Below are 23,151 nucleotides of genomic sequence, written 5' to 3'. Positions count from 1 at the left end.
AATTCAAACCTCTGCTTACACAGCTTTTGTTAATAAAGCCCCTTGACATTACCATGTGTGGAAGAAAACACTGAAATCGTGGTGGTTTTATTTTGTTTGCATTTGTATGCAATCGGTTTTCCTCTGCTCACTTTATCAGGCCTAATGTATGTCCCCTCTTATGGGGTGGTTCCACTGAAACTGTGGGAGCTCACCATGCAACAATTTGTCTGGGACCTGTCATGTGTAGGGGTGCTGTGTGCCCAGGTGCCTGGGGAGTGAAGAACATGGATCTGGCATAAGCCTTTCTGTGATGGTTGTATCTGTGGGGGGCTCTGTTCCCTCCACAGAAACCCTCAATGCTTTTGTAGGAGATACTGCAGAAACTCAACATCCTTCCTCAGCAGTCTTCTCTCTCCTCTAATAGACTTGATACAGCTCCACAGCCAGCCTCTAGCCACTCAGGTGTGATGAAATGATGAGCTCTTGGTATCTGGAGATAGTGTTTCCATGTGGAAACACTATCTAAAGATATATGGTAGTGCTCTGGTGCTAAATTCCAATGGCAGAAAGGGGGTTTGGCAAAATTTATTAGAAGCAGAAGTGTGAAAGAACTTTAGAAAAGGTTACTGCTGGTTTCCAGAGACACACAGAGACTGAATGTAGATCTGAATATCCCTGAAGCTGATTTATGGATTTTGCTTAATTTATGGAGCAGCCTGTGTGATTCAGGTCATCATCAGAAATAATGAACTCACAACTTTTCACTTTGTTTGCTTTATGGTTTAATATCTCTTTTTGATAATCATATGTTATAGGATACCTGATTATTCTAACCTTTGTTTTTGGAAAGTAGTAGTTCATATTTGTGGACTAGCTTAAGTGGGAGCCTTCTCTTGGAGTCTAAGGGTGGAATAGAATAGAATAGAATAGAATAGAATAGAATAGAATAGAATAGAATAGAATAGAATAGAATAGAATAGAATAGAATAGAATAGAATAGAATAGAATAGTTCCAGTTGGAAAAGACCTATGGGTTTGGTCCACTGTGACAAATGCTTTGAGCTGGAATAGACCAAACACCCTTCATAGGTCCTGTCCTGTATAAATTATTCTAGGATCCTAAATGCTTTGAGAAATTTCTTGCATAACAAGTGAAGGCATGAATTCAGAGTTAAATGGATAGTTTGCAGTCACTCTTGATAAAAAACTCAACTCTGCCATTGGTTCAGCTAAAAGTAGACATGCAGTCTGGAATGGAGTATGTGTATCTTCAGGGGCAGCTATTGGGAGCAACAATTCCAGGCTATTTCCCTATGTGCACCTATGGACCCCCCCATATCATACCATCCAAGTTCCTTGAGCCACTTAGACAGTAATAATACATTCCACAAATTTGCATGTGATTTCTTGTCCCTTTTATCCCAAGATAGTGAAGAACTGAGATGGTTCTTCCACACAGTACCCAAAGCCTGAACAGAAAATTCAATGAACACTTACTTGGCAGCAACTGCCATAGCAGCAAAGTCTGTAGGTTATCTTAATGGATTTATCACCCTGAACTAAACCCTGACCATCTGTTCTATTCTCTCATTACAAATACAGAAAAAGCTAATTCATGATTGCATCATAAAAAAGTAAAATATAAATGATTTAAGAGTAGGGCATGCTTCAGACTGATTGGGAAAATGGCTCTCTTCCATAGAGTGACTTCCCTGATAACAGAGTTTGCCTTTTTCCCAGCAAATGGGAATTACTGAGGAATGAGGCTTGCTAGAACAAGTTTTATTCCTGCTCATTCATCTTAGATGGATTTTTTAATTTGGGATTCATGTAAGTTATGAATCTTCTTTCCTTCTCTCTTAGGTGAGCCCCCCAAGATTTATTTTTGTTGAAAAACTAGCAATCTGTTCTCAAGGCATGAGCTGGTTTTCCATTTCATGAAAATGAAGTTCCTGGTGGGAGTCTGGCTCAGCACACCCTGCTCCCACTGGGACAGGAGCTGGGTTTTTTTTTCCAGGACCTATCAGAGCAACTCTGAGCTGAACAAAAACTTCTCCAGTTTCATGTGATGTAAAATCTGGCCACATCTGCAGAGACAACCTACTTATGTGGGAAGCTTAGGTGAGGAGCTTTTTAAAAGGCAGAGTGTACTGAGTCAGTGCTGGTGTGGTAAATGTTTTTGTCCATATATGCTATGTAGGAAGAGGGTAGAAAGGAACAGAGCAGGCTCTAGGTTTCACATGGACCTCTTATTTCTACACATTACTGCCATTCATCTAGGAAGAAAAAATACTGGTATGCTATAGCTATTGCTAACCCATTTGTTAGTGAATTGCTTTAATCTCTGAGTGCTAAGCAAAGACACCTTCCCACCATACCTAATGTTCAGCAGTGTTTCAGTATCAAAACTGAGCATGGACCTGGCTGAAACCTGTGCTGCTCTTTACTACTGAATTTCTGCAGTCAGCAAATACACAGCAAGTGGTAACAATGCACTGAATCAGTGGCAGCCCCTGGATGAGGCACTGGAACAGGTTCCCCTGAGGAGCTGTGGATGTCCCATGCCTGGAAAATGTTCAAGGCCAGGTTGGATGGGGCTTGGGACAACTTGGTCTAGTGGAAGGTGTCCCTGCCCTCTGTGGATGTTGGAATGAGATGATCTTTAGGAGCCCTCCCAGCTCAAACCACTCTATGATTCTGTGACTCCCATCCCTCCTCTATCCCATGGTAACAAATGCTACAGTCTAATTTCTGTGTAAATAACTCCAGATTTCTGACCAGAGGCTTTGCTCTGAAGAAGGTGCCCTGAGCATGGGAGCAGTGTGATCCCTGGCACATGGAACGTTGCATCCTGAGCCCACCCTGCATTTCATGTTTGTGTTTTAGACCTGTACCACATGCCACACAACTCTTGGCTTGTAGAAACTGAAGTGAGCTACTTAGACCCAACATTAAATTTGGCCCAGTGCTGCAAAGGCCAAGTCCCTGTCAGTTTCTAATACTGTCTTGCATTGGGTGTTCCTGATGAGATATAGTACCTGAATAGCCCAGTATCTGGGCTTTCAGACCCTGACTTTTTGCACATATTTATACCCAGGAGCCTTTACTCACCTAGTTCTCTCTTTGGTAATGCAGCTCCCATTAATAGCAGGTGGATCTAAGATTAAACCCACTTACATTAGAAGTCTGCAGAAAAAATTGTGTAATGAAAAGAAACTGGCACTCACAGCATGTGATTCTCCTGTGTGATCTACCATGGATAAACTGTGTCTTAAGAGTGCCCATTTGTCAGAGAATTCTCCAACTTTGGAAATTAGATATCATTACCAACATCTTTTATATCTTGGGACACTGAGCAGACCTCCAGTCTTTCATAATATGTTCCCTAATGCCAATTAAAACTAATGACTTGACATTTTGAAAAGCCTTTTGACTCTTTAATATCTTTTTGACACCTGGCCTTTAAGGAATCTTCTTTCAGACTGTGTCACTAAAAGCACCGTGTTCAGAGCAGCTTATACTAAAAAGGAATTAAAAACATGCTATGGTGTGGGGGGTTTGTTCAAATCCTCCTTATAACTAGGAAGCACTGCTGATCTGTAGACAAAGGTGTGCTGATTTTGAATGGGATAGACTTAATTTGCTTCACAGTAGCTGGTATAGGGCTGTGTTTTGGTTTTGTGCTGGAAACATTGTTGATAACATGGGGATGTGTTTGTTACTGCTGTGCTGTTTACTGCTGTAAAGCCTAAGGCATCAGCTGAGCAGCTCTCATACAGCACCAAGGCCTTTTCTGCTCCTTACTCCACCTCTGAGAGGGTTGGGGTTGCACAAGAACCTGTGAGGGGACAGAGCCAGGATGCTGACCCCAAGTGACCAGAGGGATATTCCATAGCATATAGCATCGTGTTCCATATACAAAACTGGGGGGGGAGAAGAAGGAAGGGGGAGGACATGCAGAGTGATGTCCTTTATAGTGTTGGTGGAGGTCCACTCCCTGTGGGTGTTTAGAAAAGACTGGAAATGGTACTTAGAACCATGGTCTAACTGACTTGGTGATGTCTGGTCGAAGGCTGGACTCAGTGATCTCAAAGGTCTTTTCCAACCCAATCGGTTCTGTGGTTCTGTGATTCTGTGATTCCATGATTCTGTGATGCTGTTTTTCTTACTGTGTCACTGTTAACACATGATGGAGTCCTGCTCTCCTGACCTGCCTGACCATGGCAAGCGGTGAATGAATTCCTACTGCTGCTCTGCTTGCATGTGCAGCTTTTGTTTGACCTATTAAACTGAATTTTCTGATTCTCTGCCCCCTCTTAGAGGAGGAGTGCATGAGATGCTGTGTGAGGCTGATGGCTAATATTTAACCACAAAAGGATGTAGATGAGAAAACACAAGAGATGAGCATGAGACACAGTAAGACAATCTAGGGATGTCTCCTGGAAACAGCAAGAAAAAGCAACGAAGAAATGGGGAACAGTGAGATTGCAAGCTGTGGCACCAGCAGGCACTGAGGTCTCTGGTTGGGTGGTTAGCTCAACCTTTCTTGCAACAAAAGAATGAAGTGACTTTGGAGCAGTTTCTGCTTCTCAAGGACTTGGCACCGTGTTTTACAGCAAATTTGCACAACACTGGCACCACAAAAAAAGAAAAATGTTGCACACAATGGGGTCTAGGGAGAGTTTTATTACTTTTATGCAGCATGGATGAGGGAGTGAAAATCAGCAGTGAACAGCTCTTGCTGAAGAGTTTTTGTCTCTTATTCTAAAATAAGCAAAGAGATCCTGTGGAGCCCATGCATTTGGTCTGCTGGAAGACAGTGTCTGCTATGCTCAATTGCAAGGCAGGACCAGGATGAGGAGAGCTGGTTGTGGACAGCATTTGAGTAGGTGGGTATAGCCTGGGCAAAGAGCAGCATGAGCAAGAGGATCTGCTGCCTACTTTGATATGATTGTTCCTCTCATCTGGCTGTACTTTCCCCAACAACTATCCAACTTCAAGTAAGAACTGGCTTCAATTATGCTTTGTACAAGATTTCCATAGATGGCATCTTAGCATATCACTGAGACATCAATGAGCTGGAAGAATTAGCTCGTTCATTACCATGCAAATAAGCTCACTCTTCATGACAGAAAAGCTTTTACTAGCTCCAATTTCTTCCATGTCCTACAAATAACATTTTCACAGGTCAAAGACATGTATGTGTTTATATGTGTGTATATATGTGTACGTCTCTGCCCCGCTGTGTTTTGCTCATTCCTGTTCTTACTTTACCTGTACGTGAATTCTAAATTCTGCCTGGGTGACACTGGACAAGGAAGGCCAGACAAAGTTATTCCACTATTTCTGATATGTTTCAGTGTTAGAGAGAGTGTTTGTATAATAGAAAAATAATAAGCTCATTAAGAGGGCTAAAGAGCTGTTACTCAATCTACAAAGCTCTGCTGTAGTAGATTAACTAGACTGGTCAACTAAAATATCATGTCCCATATACACAATTGTATTGCAAAGGCCACAGCCAGTGCTAGAGCAGGATCCTTTGGTTGTTTCCCTCTGTGCCCTCTGGAAAGAGATACATCTGCCTGGCAGGAGAGGAGGTACAGGGGCACAGCTGTGGAGTTAGAGGGTTTGTGTATTGGATGTGCCAGAGGGTGGCTGTACAGGCATATCTGTGCTACGTGTTTTCATCTCTGAGTAAATGTGCTATTAAATCCCTAGACAGAGAGAAGTTCCCTCAGCTGTGAAGTGCTGAACCTAGCAGAGTGCTCTGGAAATGCAGACATGCATTTGAGCCGTGCTCTTTACCTTTTCTATTCTGACCACTGTCAGAGATGGGTTACTTTCTTGGATAGGCTCCTGTCTTCAGTATGTCTGTCCATTCTTATGCTTTCTTCTTCTACTTTATTGTAATGTGTTTGGGCTTTTAATTACATGTGGATTTTTTTTCTTTTTTTTTTTTTTTTTTTCAGTCTTCTGAAAGAAAATAGGCAGTGCCAAAGAGTTGTTGGGAGGAAGGTCCTTCTGTATACTAGCAAGGGGGCTAGGAATATGATAAATGTTTTAGTGCACTTTTCTATCTTAGTTAAGTTGACAAGCTGGCCAGTAAAGGTCTACTGCCTCTGCAGTTTCCATTCTGACACTCTGTGTTGATAATGAGCTGGATTTACAGAGAAATTAATCATGTAGTAGAAGAGGTGCAGATCGAAGCAAAGAAGCTGTAAATGGAATAACATGTCACCACCCAAAGCCCATGTTTACTAATAAAAGACTTGTTTTTCCCTGAAGACAAGTTTAGTGAGAAAAGTAGCAGAAAAAAGTTCCTATTGGATCTGAAAATAAATACATATTTTGTTCTGAGAGCTCTGGATTCTTCTCAGGATCCAGAGTTAGTCAGAAACAGATTTCCTGAAGGAATAGTTCATTTCAATTTCTACATGCATTGGAGTGCATAGTTTGAGGGAATGATGTCCCACCAATGCTATAGTTTAGCAGAGGGTAATCAGAAACTATTTGAAATGTCCCAAATCTATAAATTACACTGCAGTTGTTCCCTCCTAGCATAAAGATAGAACAAGTGTAAGCTAACCTCAGTGTTCCTACTGCTCAGGGATCAAGGGCAATAGAAGAGAAGCATGGAAGAGCTGCTGCTGCTGCCAGCAAACTCTACTGCCTCAGCACCTGCTGGGGGAAGAAGAGTCACTTTCTGCAGAGAGGTGTTCACCAGAAGCACCCCTCAAAAACAGGTCTCAGCCAAAAACTTGTCTGCAGAGCCTGCAATTACTCCCTTAGCCACAGTGGTCCCTGGCACACAGAACAAGCAAAAGCACAAGTTTGTGGGGCCAAAGCATTAGACTCTCTCATACCAAAACCTCTGCTGAAACTTGCAATCCCATTGATACCACCATCAGTTTGGTCTGGTGTTTTACCAACTCACATTCATCAGACAGGTAGGAATCATACCTGACCTTATATCCACACAGTCCAGATTTGTATTTCTTGATATGCAGAGGTTCTATACATTAAGCATTGTGCTCTTCAATGCCAAATTAAAACCAATATTTTTTTTTTTTTAATGAGTAGTGGGGGCAGCGGGGTGTGTATGTGTGTGTGTGTGTTGCATCACTTGCAGATGCCTTGGGAGACACCATTCAGGAAGCTGAGCAGGGCACTTCATTATTTATGCACAGTTAGTACTAAGTTGGGCAGCTCCCATGAACAGGAGGAAAGAATCTTCACACCAGCTTCTCTCAGAAGCACAGACACCATAGTGAGGATGACTTGAGGGTGCCTCATTCAAATCAGGATCTTCAGTCCCCATCACTGTCCTGGCATAACTATCTAAATGCCCTCTCTTTCAAGAAGCTGAGCACATCTCATTTGGTTTTCATTCTGCACAGCTGCCAGCCATGAGGCCCATTTCTGTGTCACTGCCTGGTGGTTACAGCTCTGGAGGAACAAACCTTGTGTCAGTTCTTACATTTGGTTAAGAGAACTTTTCACCTTGCAGGAGAGCACCTAATTATGAGGACCTTGTCTAGGCAGTAAAATATAAGAACATTTCTGGAAGTGGGTACTAGAGACCCAGGCTATTTTTTTCCAAAGGAAAAGCCTAATTGCTACTCCCAAATACTGAGTGGAAGAGGTTGCTCAACTTTTCTGTTTCTATAGTCTATTAATCCTGCATTCTTTTCTACATGACAGCAGATCTTCAAAAAGGAATGCAGAGTGCTTAGTGGCCAGAATAGATCCTGCAACGAGGTAGCTGCAGACTGTTTTGTTCATGCTTAGGAAGGCATCAAGCCTGACTTCTGTGTGACTGATCTGCCCAGTGAACTATTATGTAAAAGGAAATACGAGCCCTTCCCCATCTGCTCCTTAAATGAAGGTAGGTGATCAATTCCCTCAGCACAGCCCAAGCCAAATGGTGTGTGCTGGGCATGTCCTGGGAATATTCACCCAGCTGAGCCCTTTAGAAATATTTAAATATTTTGTTTTCTGATTCAGTTCTGGAATGAGTGGGAGCTGAGCTGCTCTTATCAAGGGTAGGGGAATTCTTCACCAGACCATGGACACAACTACAGGTCCCAGATTAACATCAAATAAAAAAGTGTGGCATCTCTTGACTTACTTGACAAATAAACTGCAGTTTTCAAAGCAACAATTTTAGATTGAAGTGTTTATATTCTACCTAGATCTTAATTCTGACATCCAATTTTGAGGTGACAGAACTCAGACAGTACAAAGTTTAAAACTGTGAAAGACATAAAACATTTTTAGATCCTACATTTCTGGATCATCAAATTCTGTGTTATACAATGAAGGGTATAGTATTTGGTTTCACTTCTTTAGATAATTATTTTATGTAAAGTGAGCTTATATGTCTAGAAATTTCCCAATTTTTATATTGAAAAACTGCATTTTGTCTATTTTTTATATCAATTTTTATTAGAAAAAACAGAAATTGCTTTCTCTTCATGACCTCCTCAAACACAGTAAGTCATACTTTAACATTATGGTTCCAATATAAAATAATGAAATTCCAATGTAAGAAAACTATACAAAATGATAGCTAGCAGGAAATTAATTCTTATTTTACTCAAATTTACTGGACTTTCAAAGTTGTAGGTTTCTATACCAAATCATACCTGTTAGAGAGAGCATATGACTTTCCATCAGTCTCCTACCTGCTACATAGCAATGATAAGAAACACATCCTCACCCTTCTCTCAGTTCTGCCAGTGCATGCTACATTTTGTTTCCAGATTTCTTTTTTCATTCTGTTGTCTAGAGGACTGCTGAACATAAGGTAAAAAAAAATTGAACATGAGGCCATATAATAAGAGAATTTACAACACAAAGATAAAATGTTCCCCTAAGGGCTACCAGGAAATCATGCTGCATGTCAGAGGAGGAAGGAGAGGGAGTGGTGGGATCATGTTCATGAGCAGTAATGAATACAACAGATACAAACCTCCTCCTCAACCCAAAGCAGTGTTTAGACAAACATAAAAAAGCTAAAAGAACACAGACCCCAAATTTTTAAATCACATTTTTGGGAGGCAGGAAGTAAATTCCTTGTTGTAGGTGTTCTGGTCTTCTGAAATTCAGTTCAGTACAACAGAACTGCCTGCACTGGCCTAACTGCTGTAGAGTGCATTCTCTCAGTTTTCCACAGTAAACTCAATTGATAGTGGTGCTCTCTGAAATACTCCAGTACATTCCTGACAGTTTCACCAGGAAGTGTTTACCAGAGTGTTCTAGCCAGTATTTCACCTCACTTAAAAGCACCACTGCTCTTCAGCAACACCACGTTACCCAAAGCTGTAAGAAATACAAATTCTAAAACCACTGCTTTCTCAGAGTCCATTTTATCTTCAAGTCAAAAATAATGAACTTAAACAGATCACAAGCACTAACTTAGCAATCATCTGTCTTTCCTGTGCCAAACAGTATTTACTTTCATCCAGAGTATCCTATTATCTGTAAATATTAACTCTGCCAAGTTCTAAGAAATATAAACGGGATTTTTTTCCATTTATAGAGGCTGAAAGTATACTGTTATTGTGGTTCTAGTTCTCAGTTCTTGGGTTATTTCACTCAAAAATTGTCCAGTTGTTTTTAGGCGTCATGTTATTTTATCAGATATATTCACATTTATTGCTTTATGGACATGAAATTGCTATAAATGTGCATGGGATTAGAAGGAAAATATTTTAAAAAAAAGAATATGCTGTGTTGGAATTTATTTAAGAAGTATTGTAATGTTAGCACACAACAAATATTAATGATTACCAAATTTTAATCTGTAGTTTTGCAATTTAGTCTTAAAATAGTACAAAAACTTAACATAATTTCTAAGCACTGAAGCTAGATACCAAAACCACATCTAATGAAACTTTTCAGACAATATACCAGATACATTTCTTTTTGATAGTTGGCTATGAACCCCTTCATGTTTCATAAATACAGCACAGCAAACATATTTAAAATATTTATTTTGGTGCAATTCATTGAGATGATTAAACATATTTGTATTGATGAGCCTTTGCACTCCCTTGTTTTAGCAAACGGCCTGGTTCAAACATTACATCTACAACATACTCTTGAGGAGGAAGCAGAAGCCCTTTGGGAGAGCGTTCAACCAATTTAACTTCATTCCAAGCTCTGTTATACTTGCCACGAACTAAAGTACAGCCAATGCCATTTCTGTCTGCTAACACCTAAAAAAGAAAGAAAAAGTAGTTAACTGCAGTTCATTCATGTAGCTTCTGTGATATATAGCAATGCCCAGTGATGTTTAAAAATAAAACAAACACCTGAAAGGCCTAGAGCTTTCTTGAAATGGACTTTATGAATTTCTTAAGTGTTCCAAACTTCAAACCTTTGTTGTTAGTTTTGCATAGAAAGTGTAGGCTTTTAAATGTTATTTCTTGCATATCCTATGCAAACATGAAAAACATTAATTTTAACTCTTTTCAAACACTGATACATTTGTTTATCAGCTAGTCCTTCCGATCAAAAATGAAATGCAACACCCCCAGTACCCAGCAATGGTTTTTTTTCTACTTGGAAGACTTACTTCTGAATAACATTTTGAAGTCTATTCAAGCAACGAGGTGTAGGCACACTGCACACATATAGCTAGTATGAAATATTAAGTGCAAAATTGTAACATTTTTATCAGTGTAAGTTTAGGACTGCTGCTTCGCTCCAAAGCACACTCCTTGCTTTTCAGCCCTGGAAATGTGGGAAGCAATGAAATGCGAGGCAAGTGTCTGCTAGATGAAACACCTGCCTTTCCTCTGGGCTGCACTATCACAGACAGACCTGTAATGATTTCCAGCTACCAAACTGCTTTTTCAACACACATCTGCTGTGAAGGAATGAAATCCTGGAAGACTTTTAACTTGTTACAAATGGACAAGGATATCCATTGCTTAGAGTGCTGTGCCTTTAAGAGAGATGCCCTGTCCCTAAAAATGTTTCTTAGGACAGTAGAGAATAATTAATTCACACCCTCAGAATGTCATCAAGTAAGTTGGAAAATTTCTCTCCCTATGGATACCATAAATTTATGGTCTTACTCCTTTGGTGTACTCTTTCCTACACTCTTCCTGCTTAATGTGCTAGGCTCTTGTTTCTCTGTTTCCATTCAAGGAGAAAAATCCAGCCAAGGTAATAGGATGGGACAGATAACCAGGCTGCACCAGTACATCTTCATATGAAGAAAGAAGAAATAAAATTTCCCAGTTTCTTCTAAGAAACTAGAACATAAAAGCTATTATATACTATCACAGAATACTGGATAGATACAAAATAAAAATTGTTCCAACAAGTTTATTTTTGCAGCATGGAAAAAGAAGGAAGCTGCATAATTCAATATTTTACAGTTTACAGAAAATGTAAAATGTTTTGACTCCAAATCAAATACTTTGGCTTTTTGCCATTGATCAAGTATTCTGCTGATATCACTTAAGACAATTTAATGACAACAAGAATGTTTACAGAAAGAAGCGATGCTGGCTTTCATTCACTGGGAAATCAATTTTGCTGTTGAAAAATTATGAAACTGTATACAAAAGATGAATATAAATACTATATTATATTGATGGAAATATACCTTAGCTTAGATTATCCATTTAAAAACAATATGTTTTGTTGAAACATAAATGATAATGTACCTTGAAAAGTAAAGCTCTGTGATAGAACGAGCCTCTCTTGATTTTCCCGATAGGCACAATGTTGCTTTTCAGTCCAAATTCTATTTTACTTATGTCAAGTTCCCACCAGAAGTTATGTAGTTGCTCTCTTTCAACAGGGCCACCCATCTTGTCTGCAACAAACCTGTTCCAAATGCATACTGAGATCAATTACATCTATAATTCCTCTTGCATTTCTTGCTAAAATATAGTACAATGAAATGTATACAAAAAAGAAGTGAATTACATTTAAGCCTGCAACACTTTTTCTACGTTTGCTTAATTATTTTTTAAATTCAGTAATTGGCATTTTTTACTGATAAATACAGATAACCACAACTCAGGTCATCCATATTTATCACATACCTAAACCAAGGTGCAAAAGCAGAGATTCTGAAGAGATGTAGTATAAGCACAAAGTCCTCAGAAAATGTCATCAATAACAGTGTAATTACTGAGAAAGTAATTACCAAAGCTGATGTTCATGTTTACAGGAAATAGCTTCGGTAAGTTACATATTACAGTCCCCAGACCTATCACTTGTTTGAAACAGTAATAAATCCTGAGAATATGCATGACAAAAATAGAGCCATAGGTAATGATCCCAACATAGGAAAGCAGCTGTATTCATTGAAGGTACTTATCTTCTGCACGTGCTTGCTTATACTGAAGGCAGTTTTTTGGGGGTGAGCAGTATTTGTCCATTAAAACAAACGGCTCAGAAACAGAAATAGGTCAGAACTCCCTGTCAGTGGAGGCTCTGCCAAAAGCATGTCTTTTGGGGGGCTGTGCACACACAGTACCAAACCCTGGTTTGAGAGTCTCCCCATTCACACACACCTTCATCTCCCCTGTGCAGAGTCACATGTATGTAAAAGCTTTTGCTCCCCTCAGTGTCTCAGCCACAGGCACAAGGGTTATTGAGGTCTGTCACTCTAGACAAGATGTTGCAGAGCTGACATGAAAATCACAAGCCATTGCTTCAGGGAGCTAAAACCTGCATCCCCTCCTCTTGCAGAAGCAGTGAACATATTCCTCTGCCCAGCATAAGCAAGGCAACATCCAAGGCCTTGCTTTTCAAAATTTGGAGTTGAGGAAGCATTGGTTGCAACAGCATGGGCACAGGGCATGTCAAACAGGGTATCTTGAAGCTGGGAATTACTGGGTGAAGCTGAGAATGTGTGGGGCTTGAGGCAGTCCCTTGTGCTGTGTGTGCCCATGGCCAGCCCTCATTAAAGAGTGCAGTGCTGCCCCTGCCAGTGTGCTCAGCACCACACAGAGCTGTGCTGTGTTTGTTCCAAAGGAGACATTACTGATGTCCCCTCATCTAGCCTGACCCCCTCCCCAGTGAGCACAAGAGGAACTCTAGCCAGGCTGCCAGGCTGCTGAGGGATGCTGCAGCTGCCTTTTCCCCCACTCCCTATTCAAAACATACTATTCAGGCACACATATACTATACTGTACATACTATGCCTGAAGTGGAACACGGACAGAAAAACCCCCACAGAAAACATTCTATTTAAATTTCTTATGATTGTTTCACTGGGTTGTGTGTCTGCAAGTATTTCACTGGTGTGTTAGAAGAGCAGATTTAAAAGAGAATTTTATGGATTCCTCCTTGAGGAAGGCAGCATGATTTATACACAGCTGGATGGTTAAGGATGTATATCTGTCCTGTCAAATTCTGCAATCAATGGAAAATTCATTCCTCATATCACATTAGACGACTTCATTAAAAATGAGAGTTAGTAAAAGTAACAAATTTTGTGAGAGTAAGTAGAATCTGACACCAAACTCTCCAGATTCAGGAGGCAGCCTGGAAACTGCTAAGATATAAAGGTGAAGGAGAAGATGAAAACAGACACACTGCTTGGAGTGACTGGTGCCCAGGCTGAGTAGTCAGCGTCAATTAATGAATCACACATTGATACCAACAGTCTATACATGCACTATTGCAATATTTTGGCACAGTTAAATCATCAGGATATTAATTCCAAGAGCACTTAAAAGCTATGTTAGAAAACTTGTCTTATGATTTTGTCTCTATAGAAAACAAACTGCAACAGAGTTGCTGTCCCAAGGGGTTCCAAAACCAAGTAGGCAGGAAAGCTGGTAGAAGAAAGAACAGACATGATACATGTAACTTGCAACCATCTTGACTATTAGATATGGGTTCTAATGATGCTTTTAGACTTCCCAAAACCTGGGTCACTGGGGCTCCTTGATGATGTAGATGCTATATCCAGCTGATGTGTTCACTGGAAAGAATCAGTACAGTTGTATAAATGTGAAAAAGAACACAAAATTATCTATAAGAATATATTTTTTAATGAGAAATTGATACCCTTCTGTTGCAGGTGGTACTTTATTTTAAAATATGTTAAATTAATTGCAACAAAATTAGAAACTAGAAGCTTACAATCTAATTATGTCAACATTCTGGGCCAAAGAGGATCTGGATTCCACTTAAACATGAGAAAATAACTATCCTGGAAAAGTTGACCTTGGATAAGAAAATTTTACCAATTCAGCTTATGGAAATACGATTTGGTACTCACTGTGCAAGAGCCGCAACCTGTTCCCGGGTGGTAGTTAGTGGTAGAATAATTTTGGAAGTTTCATTAATGTAATCCATTAAAATGAAATCAGGTGGTGGTATCCATTGGGCATTTTCTATGCTTATTTCCTCCTCAACTGGAGTTGAAACTGGAGTAGCTTCTTTTGGTTTTTCCTCCTCTTTTTTCCCCTTCCCTTTTCTTACATAGAAAAAAAAATATACACTTATCTAGAGTACAGTAATCTTTAAAGCTCAAATTCAAATACATTAGTTCTCCAACAGGACATTTACACAAATTGACTAGGGAGAGGTGGAAGACATCTTTTCTCTTGATAACAAATATCCAAAAGCTACAAAGCTGTAAAGAACAGTTGTGGAACATACCCTCAGGAGGTGGCTAGGAACAAATGCCACTAGCTCCATATTAACATTATGGTCAATTCTAATTTTATTATTAGTTAATGGCTCTCATAGGCCTTTGCAATATGTATGGATATTTGTATGGATTACATAGAGGAGAAGACACCTACTATATACATATAAGGCATGTTTTTGGTTATGGTTTAGTTCTGTATGCATATGAAGTAAAAATCATTAACTCCAATGAGTTTTTACTTGATAAAAATCTGGTCTTCAAATAAAGGAAAAGGTGGTATCAAAAGCACAGCTGAAATCTTGACAGGACATTCCAAAAGGCAGCCTCTGTACTTGCAAGTTCAGGTACTTCAAGCATTATGCAAACTACAGCATGGCTTGTCAGAGAAAGATTTTACAACAAGTCTGTGTTTTTGCTGACTCTTTCATTGCACATGGTTCATATTTTACTAATGCTCAGGATCTGAAAAATTACTATGATCCTATATAGGCATCTTAAGCACTCACCAGAAATATAAATGAAATGGCTGCTCTGCTTAAATTAAATACTATGCATTTCACAAGTTATGCAGCAACTATAAAATCAGTATCTTACCAGAGGTATTATTAAGGTCTATAACATCAGACAGTTTAGGATCTTTCATTTGTGGGAACACATGAAACTGTGTTTTGTAAGCATTATATCTTTTCTGTGTTTAGTGTTTTATAAGCATTATGTCTTTTCTCAGTATAGATCCTGAAATTTTTTACTGTGAAATACAACAAAACTTTTTTCCTTTTTCTGGCATATTTTTAAAAAATCCATAATACTTCTGGTGATCTTGGAAGGAAAAAGAAGAAAAGAAATAAAGGACCACTAGAAGACCATGGCTCCAGGACATGTTATCATTACTGCATGCTCTTCAAACTATTCTTAAAATTTATACTATGAATAGCACTCTTAAGATGGAAGGCATTGAACAAAGCAAAAGGGCATACACCATTATCAGTAGTTGAATTCAAGCAATTTGTCTTCAGAATACTTTGCAAACTTTTCTTTAATCTATTGAGATTTACCATATTCACAAAAAGCCCTTTTCATGGGTGTCACAAAGCATATTATTTTAGAAGGATAACCAATTAAGATTTAATCTTAAAATTATAGAAAATTCACCACCCTCTTAAATAAACTGTTCTGGTTATTAATTACACTTACACTTGGAAAAAAGCAGACAAACAGTTTTCTTTATCTAATTTGACTCTATCTAGCTATAACCAGAGAACCTTATAATGCTAGATTAAATAGCTATCTACTAATTCATTTATCCATTTATACATTAAGGTTAAAATACCGTGTTTAAAAATTCCTGAATTGTTCCCAACTCTCTGGTGTCCAGTTTAGGATGTTTTCAAAAGAACAGCATTTACAAATGCTATAATTCTTGTTTCCTCACCATTTCCCTTTTTCCCTCTTCTTCCCTTCTATCCTCTCAGCACTTTCTTTTCTCTATAAGAAGTGCACCATTAAATTACAGTGCTATAGGATAATTTGTTTCCTATTCCTATCTATTCAAATAACTCTAGAATCACACTTATTCTCCTCCTTTCAAATGTTCAGGAACAAAATATCTGAGAGAGACAGGTTTGAACAGTGATTTGTTTGGGTTTTTGCTGCTGCTTATTTCTCTCAGGTATGACTATGTTCTGTCCGTTGGTGATTCAAAGTTGTCTTCCACATTTGTCTCTACCTTACTCAACTCTTCAGTTCATCACACCTGTCTAATTCTTATCTCATAAGAACCTGAGGAGCTGCTGTCTTACAGCTCAGTGCTATAAAATAACTGGTAACCAGTACAGGAGACTTCTACTCTCTTTTTTCTTGCCCTCATTTTTTGATCCCCGTTTTCTTGCCAGCAGGAATTGTGACACAAGAAAAAAATCACTCTCATTTCTCAGAGCTGTCTTCCTAGTCGTGAGACTACTTGCTGTGAAAGCAGAGGAGTATTGCAAAGGAGAGCTCATGGCACTTTAATAGTCTCCAAGCTGTTTCTGATTCTTTGCAACTTTAGTACAAGAGTCCAGCAGGTCACCAGAGCATCAGCTGGAGGAAGAAGGCAGCCAATATTCTACCATCAAAAAGCAGCCATGCTATTTTGTTCCCCATTTTACATAGCTTAAATACCCTGGTTCTCCTTTGAAAAGGAACAAATGAGCACTGGGAAGTATTTTCTTAAATGCAGTACTGAAACATAAGATGGAATAAGCACACATTTATTAGTCTACATTTAATACAATCTTTTAGCCCAGTCAATGTGCATATCAGATACAAAACTACATGATTAAAAATGTTGCTGTCAGTGAATATATATGTCAAACTATCAACTAGGCACTTCCTCACATCTAATTCAAACCTTTTCAGCAGAAAATTACAGTTGCCCTTTCTCTTGGCTTTCAACTATGGTTTATATAAAGTAGTATCACTTCTTCAAAACAATGGCTTTAAACAACGTTCAGCAGAACTTTGCAAAATAATGATGAAGAGAAACATATGATCAAAGGAAAAAATATGTAGGAAAAAGTCTCAGCATGTCTGAGACTTGGAGTCAGCTACTGACCTTCAAGTAACTCCCATATATCTCACAAATTAATAATAATAATGATGTATGAATTATGGATTCAAAATGAATGACAATGGGGTTATAAATCATACAACTTGATCATGACATTCAAAAGCAATTATTTCATACTCAAAGAAAGGAGTCCTTGTACCCCTGCAAGGTTTACTATGGGAAATTGAGATAGATATTTTTTTTCCCTAAAGAAAATTTTTTGCTTTTCAAAAGAGTTATGGTTGCAAACAGCAGTCAATTACACTGTAATTGACATAAATTATATTAAAAAGCAACTATCCAAGTGTATCCCCCATCACACACTGTAATAAACAAATATATTATCTTGTCAGAACAGGTCTCCCAGCTCCTGAGACTATACAAAATGGCCTATGACTCTAGAGCATCTTCCAAGATGAAGGCACTCCCTACTGGAGCAGAGAAAATGTAACAGGGGCTCAGTATCTCCCTTTGAGTAAAGGCATAGACACAGTGGGTCATGAGCAGGGCACATAGGGCAGCAGGAGGACCTGCAAGGGAGCAGAAGCTGGGACAGGCCTCCTAAGACACTCAAGCTCTACCCTGGTGCATCCTGGAACGGGGACCTTGCATAATGCAATTCATACAATCCATTTCAGGTATCTACTATAAAATGATTTAAACTGGATTTCAGAAGTGCCTGCAGTCCAAATAACCAGTCAAATGGGAATATCTGCCTTGTAAGTCAATAACTTTTGGATAGACTAGTCTGACAATTTGGGTCCTGATTTAAGTCAAAACCTTAGTCAGTAGCTACTATCTGTCAATAATTTGCATGTCTGTTCTAAACAAGTAGATATAATTCAAACATACTCAAATATAACTCAAAGTATAATACTTAAAGCCTTTTTCTCTAGTACTGCTTTTGTGGAGTGAACACCATTGTCCAGGTAACTTCTGGTTTTCCTCTACTGAAGATACTACTGAACTATTGAGATCAAATTCAGGTTCTAGTTTTGTCTCTATTTTCTTACTGCACATTTAATTTCTCAAGCACGGATACAGAAATATACAAGCAGCATCAGAAATTAGCCATTATCTCTGTCAAAAAACCACCTCTACAGACAGTAGGGAATCACAGTTCATGAATGAGCTCCAAAATAAAAACTGGAAACACAGTACATCAGCTCCTACAACACACCATTTCTCCTTTTTTTCCAACCCTGCAACACTTAGCATTTTCTGATGTCCATCACTGACTACAACTCAGCCATTGCCAAGACTCCCTTTATCATAATGTATGGAAAATTAAGAAGTTAGGACTGGGATCCACAGAAACCAGCATGACAAATAGTCAGCTTACTAAGTTAGCTAACAGAAAAGCCAAGGACAGTTTTAGGTTGTATCACATTCATATCAAGGACTAAAGAACATTCCATTGATGGCAAGAAGGCTTGATTTGGACTGCTTTTGGATTCCCCTGGAATCAGGCATGTACACCTGCCTTCTCCAGAAGGCACTGTTGTGGTCATGATTGTGCTGCTGTTTTACAGGAAGGACAGCTGGGACACCAAGGCTCAGTTTCCTCCACAGGAACAAACTACAGGTAAAGTATTTTTATATTAGACAAGGACTAGAAGCTGGTCTTGGCAAGAGTAAGGAGAGTTAAGTACCTGAACAGCTCAAGTAAAAAGCCCTGTTCATTACACCTCATCATTAATGATCAGCTACAACAAACCACAAAGAGACTGCTAAACCCCAAATATCTTGTGGTCAGCTATCTGCAGGTGTGAGAGGCAGACCCAAATCCTCTTTTCGTAAAAGAAGGAAACTAATTTTCCACTACAAGAGTAGAGGCTCTTTTCTACTTGGTGTGAAGAGACAGACTGCAGCACTGTAGCTAGTGTATGGTATGGATCAGGACAAGCCCTGCAAGAATGAAGCATTTTTAGGTTAGCTGCCTAAAAATCAGGACAGTTCTGAGCACACATTTTTTTTAGCTTTTAGTCATCTATCAACTACACTGGAAGAGAGTTAATCTAGAAATAGGGAGGCATATAGGCAGTGTAGGAGCATTTTATGGGTTTAGGTTCTAAACTGAGAAAGAACTTCAAGTGTAATTTCCCTGTGTCTTGGATGTCAAGTTGTAAAATAACAGTATTTCACTGCTTCCAAGGGATAATGAAGGAAAAAAAAAGAGCAAATAAGTGTGAGCTGTTCAAATATAGCATGGGAAGAGAGGACAAATAATCACTAAGATAGACAAAGGAATATTACTGCAAATAGGAGGTGAAAGACTCTAAAAATATATTTAATGTTGCGTTTAGGTATTTGTACTCCATTCAGAAACTGTTATTATTTTCTCAGACTTCTATTTCTAGTTTTAGAGAAAGAACATAACATTGACAACCAGTAAATCTGACAACCATACCTTATTTTTTCTTTGCTGCTTGCTGCTGAAACAGGTACTGATTCATCTTGTACCTTCTCTTCTACAACACTGAAACAGAGTAAGATATTTTTACATGCTATTTGCAGAGCTAATTTTTGCATTTGAAACTATGAAAACGGAGTTTGGATTTTAAAGGACAATAAACATACTCATAGGTGTTATACAAGTGAAAGAAGTAACATAACTATTAAAAAACCAGACATTAATTCAGGGATCAAAAATGAAGTATGGAATCATAGAATGACAGAAAATGCTGAGTTGGAAGCAACCCATCAACATCATCATATCCAACTCCTGGCACAGAACCATCCCCAAGAGTCATGCCATGTGCCTGAGAGCATTGTTCCAATGCTTCTTGAGCTCTGTCAGGCTTGCTGTGACCACTTCCCTGGGCAGGTGTTCCAGTGCTCAACCACTCTCTGGGGGAAGAAACTTTTCCTAATATCCAACCTAAACTTTCCCTGACACAACCTCAGGCCATTCCCTGGGGCCCTGTCACTGGTCACCACAGAGAAGAGATCAGTGCCTGACCCTCCTCTTCCCCTCATGAGGAAGTTCAAGATTGCCACAAGGTCTCCCCTCTGTCTCCTCTTCTCCAGGTTGAACAGACCAAGTGACCTCAGCTGCTCCTCACACAGCTTCCCCTCAATGCCCTTCATCATCCTCATGGCCCTCCTTTGGACATTCTAACAGTTTAGTATTTTTCTTACATTGTGGCAGCCAGAGCTGCCCCCAGCACTCGAGGTGAGCCTGCCCCAGTGCAGAGCAGAGCAGGACAGGACAATCCCTCCCTTGCCCTGCTGGTGATGCTGTGCCTGATGCTCTCCAGGACAGGTTGGCCCTCCTTGCTGCCAGGACACTGCTGGCTCATGTTCAACTTACCATGGACCAGCACCCCCAGGTCCCTTTCTCGTGGTATTGCTCTCCAGCCTCTCATTCCCCAGTCTGTTTGTACATCCAGGTCTGCCCCATCCCAGGTGCAGAATCCAGCACTTTCCCTCATTGAGCTTCATGTGGTTGGTGATTGCCCAGCCCTCTGACTTGTTGAGGGGTCACTGCAGCACCTTTTTGCCTTTGAGGGAGTGAACAGCTCCTGCCAGTTTTGTATCATCTGCAAACTTGCTTAGTGTCCCTGCCAGTCCTGAGTCCAAGTCATTGATGAAGATGTTGAGGAGCACAGGGCTGAGGATGGAGCCCTGTGGAACTCCATTAGTGACAGGTCACCAGTCTGAGGTCACTCTATTCACTGTAACCCTTTGTGACTGACCATGAGCCAGCTGCTCACTCATCACATGATGTGTTTATCCAGCTGTGAACTGGATATCTTGTGCAGAAGGACACTGTGACAGAGAGCATTGAAAGCTTTACTGAAATCCAAAAATCTCATTACATCAACTGGATCCCCTTGATCAACCCCATGGGTTACTTCATCACAAAAGGAAATGAGGCTGGATAAGGAGGACTTTCCTCTCATGAAGCTGTGCTGGCTGTGACCAATGACTGCATTGTCTTTCAGACAATTGTTCTTCAGTATCTCTCAGAATAATCTCCTCCATAACTTTACCAGGCACTGTGAAGTGAAACTAATAGGCCTGTAGTTTCTGGGATCCTTCTTTATGCACTGCTTGAAAATCAGGACATTCACCAGCTTCCAGTCAGCTGGAATGTCTCCATATTCCCAACACTGCTCAAAAATCATCGAGAGAGGCTGTGCAGTAACGTCATCCAGCTCTTTGAGGATTCCTGAATGAATCCCACCAGGCCCCATAGATTTGTAGGGATCCAGCTGGAGCAGCAGATCCTCACAATTTCAGGGTTGACTGAGAGTTGATCATTCTTCCTTTCACGGTCCTCAGGTTCAGAGCACCCTTGGTTCATCATCTTGAAGACAGAGGCAAAGAATGTATTAAACACCTCTGCCTTGTCTCTGTCCCTGTTTGTGAGGAGACCATCTTCATCCTGTAATGGGACAACGTTGCTTTCACACTGCCTGTTGCCATTAATGTACCTGAAAAAACTCTTTTTATTGTTCCCCCACAGTTCTGGCTGGCTTCAACTCCAGCTGAGCTTTGGCCATACAAATTTTCTCCCTACAGTGGCCAGCAGCAGCTGTGTTTTTCTCATTCACCTGACCTTGCTCCACTGGGCATGCACCTTTCTTTTTTGTCTTATTTTTAAGAGAAGATTCCTGTTCAACTAAGATGGCCTTCCACCTCACCTGCTGGACTTCTGACATTTGGGAATTGTCTACTCTTGTGCCCTTAGGAGGTGATATTTAAAAAGTGACCAACACTGACAGATGCCAGCATCTGCAAAAACATGTTCCCAGAGGATCTCACTCACCAATTCCCTGAGCAGTCTGAGGTCTGCTCTCCTCAGATCCAGAGTTGAGGTTTTTGCATTTTTCCTTCCGTTAACAGAGATTTTAAACTCGATTGCTCCATGATCACTGTGGCCAGGACAGCCACCAATCTCCACTTGCTCACAAGATCCACCTTGTTGACAAGGAGTAGATCAAGGAGATCATAATTTCAAGCCTGCTCTGTAAAGTTGTCATTCAGGTTTTCAGGAACCTTCTGGCCTGCTTTGTACCAGCTGTGTGATGCTCCCAGTTAATTTCTGGCAAGTTGAAGTCTCCCATAAGGACAAGGGCAGTTGACTTGGAAGAGTTCCTTAGTTCCTCAAAGAATAATTCATCATTGTCCTGGCCAGGAGGTCTGTAGTGGATTCCCACAATGGCATCTGCATTATTTGTTTGTTCCTCCCTTGATTCTTATCCAGAGGGTCTCAACTGTGCCATTGCCAGCTGTGAGCTCCATACATTCTACCCTTCTGTTCCATACAGCGCCACCACTCCACCTCTCCTGCTGTGCCTGTCCCTCCTGCAGAGCCTGTAGCCATCCAACAGGGCACTCCAGGCACAGGACTCATCCCACCAGGTTTCACTGATGCCAGTGATGTCAAATCTCTGTGCCTGGGCCAAAGCCTGGATTCCCCTCGTTTGTCCCTGGGCCGGGTGCATCAGTGCGGAAACATTTCGGGTGTGGAACATGGTAGCCAACACTTCCTGAGGCAGATCCAGGGATCCCATTACTGCTCCTTTCTTCAAATTTTGACACACCATCCCATCACTCATCACTGGCCAGCCTGGCTTTGTCTCTTTCCCCATTTCCAGGTTGGTTCAAAGCTCTGCCAATGAGCCCTGATGGGTCCTGCACTAGAGCTTTTTTTTCCTTCTGAGATTGGTGAATGCCCAATGATGTACACAAAAGTAACTGGGGAGTAAGGCTGCTGCCAAAGTGCAAAAGCAAGAAGTTGTATCAAAGTCAAAGAATGAAGACCTGATATTTGAAGACAGCTCCAGGGATCAACAAAGAGCATGGAAGTCTAATTTGTCATAGATATTCCCAGACATCTTTATGGTGTCATATACAAGCTTAAAAGGGAAGCTAATGACACTGTAACCCAAATATGTGATGTGTTGACAGAGAAGAAATTTTTGGACTTACAAAATATTGG

The 23,151-nt window shown here is 40.1% G+C and overlaps 1 protein-coding gene across 1 annotated transcript in view; it reads right to left on the bottom strand.

Annotated features, from left to right (window-relative positions):
* Nucleotides 1–9,960: 9,960 nt before the first annotated feature.
* ARMC3 (armadillo repeat containing 3) overlaps nucleotides 9,961–23,151 on the bottom strand; it is a 63,164-nt gene continuing 49,973 nt past the window's right edge. Inside the window, exons 17-20 of the mRNA XM_056484319.1 lie at nucleotides 19,612–19,680; nucleotides 14,240–14,437; nucleotides 11,664–11,826; nucleotides 9,961–10,202 (exon numbers count right to left, since the gene is read on the bottom strand). Coding sequence (XP_056340294.1) covers nucleotides 10,002–10,202; nucleotides 11,664–11,826; nucleotides 14,240–14,437; nucleotides 19,612–19,680 — 631 coding nt within the window. The 3' untranslated portion in view covers nucleotides 9,961–10,001. The remainder of the gene's footprint in view (nucleotides 10,203–11,663; nucleotides 11,827–14,239; nucleotides 14,438–19,611; nucleotides 19,681–23,151) is intronic.

The sequence above is a fragment of the Oenanthe melanoleuca genome, chromosome 2 (assembly GCF_029582105.1).
Source record: "Oenanthe melanoleuca isolate GR-GAL-2019-014 chromosome 2, OMel1.0, whole genome shotgun sequence".
Classification (NCBI taxonomy): domain Eukaryota; kingdom Metazoa; phylum Chordata; class Aves; order Passeriformes; family Muscicapidae; genus Oenanthe; species Oenanthe melanoleuca.
The sequence above is the reverse complement of the archived record's forward strand: the minus strand, read 5'-3'. Positions and strand labels throughout refer to the sequence as shown.